This window comes from Ostrea edulis, chromosome 1 (assembly GCF_947568905.1).
Source record: "Ostrea edulis chromosome 1, xbOstEdul1.1, whole genome shotgun sequence".
NCBI classification, from domain to species: Eukaryota; Metazoa; Mollusca; class Bivalvia; order Ostreida; family Ostreidae; genus Ostrea; species Ostrea edulis.
This window is the reverse complement of record NC_079164.1, coordinates 8,131,785-8,135,427: the sequence shown is the minus strand read 5'-3', so window position 1 is coordinate 8,135,427 and position 3,643 is coordinate 8,131,785. Positions and strand designations below refer to the sequence as shown.

General features: G+C 34.5%; 1 protein-coding gene across 1 annotated transcript; it reads right to left on the bottom strand.

Annotated features, from left to right (window-relative positions):
- Positions 1 to 691: 691 nt before the first annotated feature.
- LOC130051184 (uncharacterized) lies at positions 692 to 3,095 on the bottom strand. Its single transcript, XM_056152570.1, has 2 exons — positions 2,963 to 3,095; positions 692 to 2,833 (listed from the first exon to the last, which is right to left on the bottom strand). The coding sequence occupies exon 2, from the start codon at positions 2,814 to 2,816 to the stop codon at positions 1,923 to 1,925; it is 894 nt and encodes a 297-aa protein (XP_056008545.1). The 5' UTR covers positions 2,817 to 2,833; positions 2,963 to 3,095; the 3' UTR covers positions 692 to 1,922.
- Positions 3,096 to 3,643: the final 548 nt, after the last annotated feature.

Below are 3,643 nucleotides of genomic sequence, written 5' to 3'. Positions count from 1 at the left end.
TTTCACGTTTTGAGGAAGGGGTCCAAAATTGCCAAATGCAGACAATTTGTCAAAATTAAAACCTGCCTGTAATATTTGAGCAAATAGCAGTTGTATGGTTTTTTTCTATAATAAATGTTTTAATTTTTTTAAAAAATATTCAGTGTCCCTGCAACAGACGACCTGTTGGAACATAAAGATCCTTAAGCACTATCGTCTGTGACATTAGGTAGGAATATAGTTATACATCTACAGAATTTGTATATGCACCCTCTCCCCGCAATAAATGATTCGGAGACATATCGTTTTAATCTATCAGTCTGCCTGTTTGTCTATGGGAAATGAACTTCCACAGGCCATAACGTTTCAAAGGGCAATGATAGGGTTGTCATGTACTCAAGATCCTTGTGGAAAGATCTTTCCAGTAGAACTTGTAATCTGCTATTCAAGGGCAACGATGTTTGACAATCACATCTCACAATTATCTTTCATAGGCTGTAATAGTGTGTGCGATTCTAGAAGTGATATCTCATTTAATACCATACAAAACGGTAGAATTTAAACTAAATGAATGTTTCTACAACATTCAAAATTTTCATTTTAGCTAATTACAACTGTCATAAACAATAGTGGATGCAGTTGCGTTTTTATAACTTACAAGATTTTAACCAATAACAAATATCATACAGTTGTTGTATTCATTTTCTTTTATGTACTAAAATATTTTGAGAAAAATAAACCACCAATATACATGTAATGTTAACAAATGTGTTTAATTTTTATTAGTATAATGATTAATGATAATTAGTTACATAAATAATATTTGTTTGATTTATATTGAGTTACAAAATACTCAAGAGGCACAAAGCAAAACAACACATAAGGTTTGTGACTTGATTCATATGAAAGGTGAAGATAACGAACAGTGATCAATCCCATAACTCCTATAAAGGTGAAAATAACGAACAGTGATCAATTTCATAACTCCTATAAAGGTGAAGATAACGAACAGTGATCAATCTCATAACTCCTATAAAGGTGAAGATAACGAACAGTGATCAATCCATAACTCCTATAAAAGGTGAATATAACGAACAGTGATCAATCCCATAACTCCTATAAAAGGTGAAGATAACGAACAGTGATCAATCCCATAACTCCTATAAAAGGTGAAGATAACGAATAGTGATCAATACCACAACTCCTATAAAGGTGAAGATAACGAACAGTGATCAATTCCATACCTCCTATAAAAGGTGAAGATAACGAACAGTGATCAATCCCATAACTCCTTTAAGGAATGCAAATAGAAAGTTGGGCAAACACGGACCTCTGGATACACAAGATGTAGGATCAGGTACCTAGGAGAAGTGAACATGTACTGCCGACCGGTAACACCCGACATGACTCCCATAAGTCGTATATTGAATTAATTTCACCACTAAATTAAATTTCAACAACTCACTGTTTAGGAATACAAAGTTAATGAGCAAGAATCCAGAATAATAAAATATTGATATGATATAGAAATTATATAAACATAGAAAATCAAGATGAACTGACTGCTAAATTGAACACGTAATTGAGAAGTGATGAAACAGCGAAGACTAATTTGCAGAATACATAGGGTGATTCCAGTTAGCAGCGTGTGATAATAATGAAATTTGATTATAGATCTACAAACTACCAAATACATGTATATTGACCTTCCTATAAAAAAGAGCATGACACATAGTCGTTTTCTATGTTACATTAAATGTGATTGTCGGAGCTAGCATTTCTTCCCCCAGACATTGAAACCAACAGATTTTCGGCAACAGTATTTACTTCATATCGTCAATGGCGCTAACTACGGAAATACTAAGTGACCCGTCAAATTCCTCACGTGTAATGAAAACTTCAACTGACAATATACTGGATCTAATGCTGGTGTCATCCTGTTCTCACATCGCTTGATTGTACTCGCCTGATCGCCAGGGAGGAAGTCTTTCACCAGCTTCTTTTCTGTACATGTATATCTGAGGATTTACTTCTTCATGTCTTTTATCATTTTGAACTACGAGATCATCGTCTTCATCGGGCTTTACATTGTCTGCTGTTTCTTTATTTGCTTCATTAGAACGCTTTCTGTTTTCGTCGTCTTTGCCATGGTTAGAACAACATAGTTCATCCATTTTTTCGTTGATAACCACGTTTGACAAAATACTTTCATCTTCTGATGAGTGTCCAGTTATACTCCATATGCCTTCTGTCAAACCGCATGCACGCGGAGATAAAGCTTCTGTTTTTCTTAGAGGTAGACTTATCTCTTCTGATGTTGTCTTTAAGAGACCTTTATCAGCATCGTTTTTCATAGTCATTTTTATCATTAGTTGAGATTTATCTATGTGCACATTTATTGTTTCGTCTATCAAACTTTGGCGAATATCTTCTTTCTCTGAAAGCGTCCTCTCTTTCTCCGGAAAAAGCTCCTTATCATGACTCACACTAATAAGATCATACTCATTTCCTATGTTATTGGAACTGTGACCTATTATTGAAGACAATTCAACTGATTTCAACAGCGATCTGTGAAAATTTCTACGAAGAGACAACACATGATATGCTGTGCTTCTATCGAAATGTTCATATTCCACTTCTTCGACATCGTAACAACTGATTTCTGTACCGTGAGGTGAGATGGCAGCGGTAGAAAATGGAATATCGTTATCATTCCCTCTTGTCATTTCCGGTTGGATCTCAGAACGTTGCAGACCAGTATAGTTGTGTTGTACTTGTAACACTGATATTTGACCGTCCGTCTCACTGGCCGATGCATCTCTACGTCTCTCATACATATTTTCCTGTTTATTTGCTTTGAAGAGAAAAAAATATATTAAATCAGATTAAATGAGGTGTAATCACATCTCGATTAGTCCCTATCTTATTTGTAGTTTGTTCTTATTTCTATAAATTGATGTTAATAATTGTCCGTTTATCATACCTGAAGGTCTGGAGTTCAACTGGTCAATCTCAAGGTTTGAAGAGCTTCTTTTAGAAAACCTTAATGACACGAAACATACATTATGACCGAATTTCAAATCTATTTCTGTTTGCTGAAAGATATATAAAAGGGAGGATGGAGTTTATAAACGGATGCGTCGTATTTCATATAACATTTTGTTTCTTCTCGTCCTTTCTTCTAACATTACCACGCTTTCCAGTAAAACAGGAGACCGACAACACTCATGGTCGTGATGGATCCTATGAAAATGTATGCCACATTTGTCCATTGATCGTAGGTATCTCTTTGTCCGCCTTTGGGTAAAAATATATAATGTACATATTTGATTTAACAGAGGTTGGATTTTGTTTTTCTCTCATAGCGTTTTACATTTAGCATAATTTTGTAGAATTATATTTTAAACATTTCATTGTTTTTTCTAATGAAGGGAAGAACCGTTACAATGTCTATACTTTTATGAAAATGTTAAGATATTTAACAGTGATTTATCTCCGAATTCCTATAAAGAATTCAAAATTAAGAGCTGGGCAAAGACAAATACTTAGAAATACTAGAAATAAGATCAGATGCATAAAAGGGGTAAGCATCCTTTGTTAACCGGTTACACCAGTCGCGGTCCCTATATCTTGACCAGGTAAGCTAAACTTAAGATGTAAAGAA

Bases quoted from the DNA above. Each gene is read 5' to 3' on its own strand.
- LOC130051184 (XM_056152570.1), bottom strand. From the start codon at position 2,816: ATGTATGAGAGACGTAGAGATGCATCGGCCAGTGAGACGGACGGTCAA.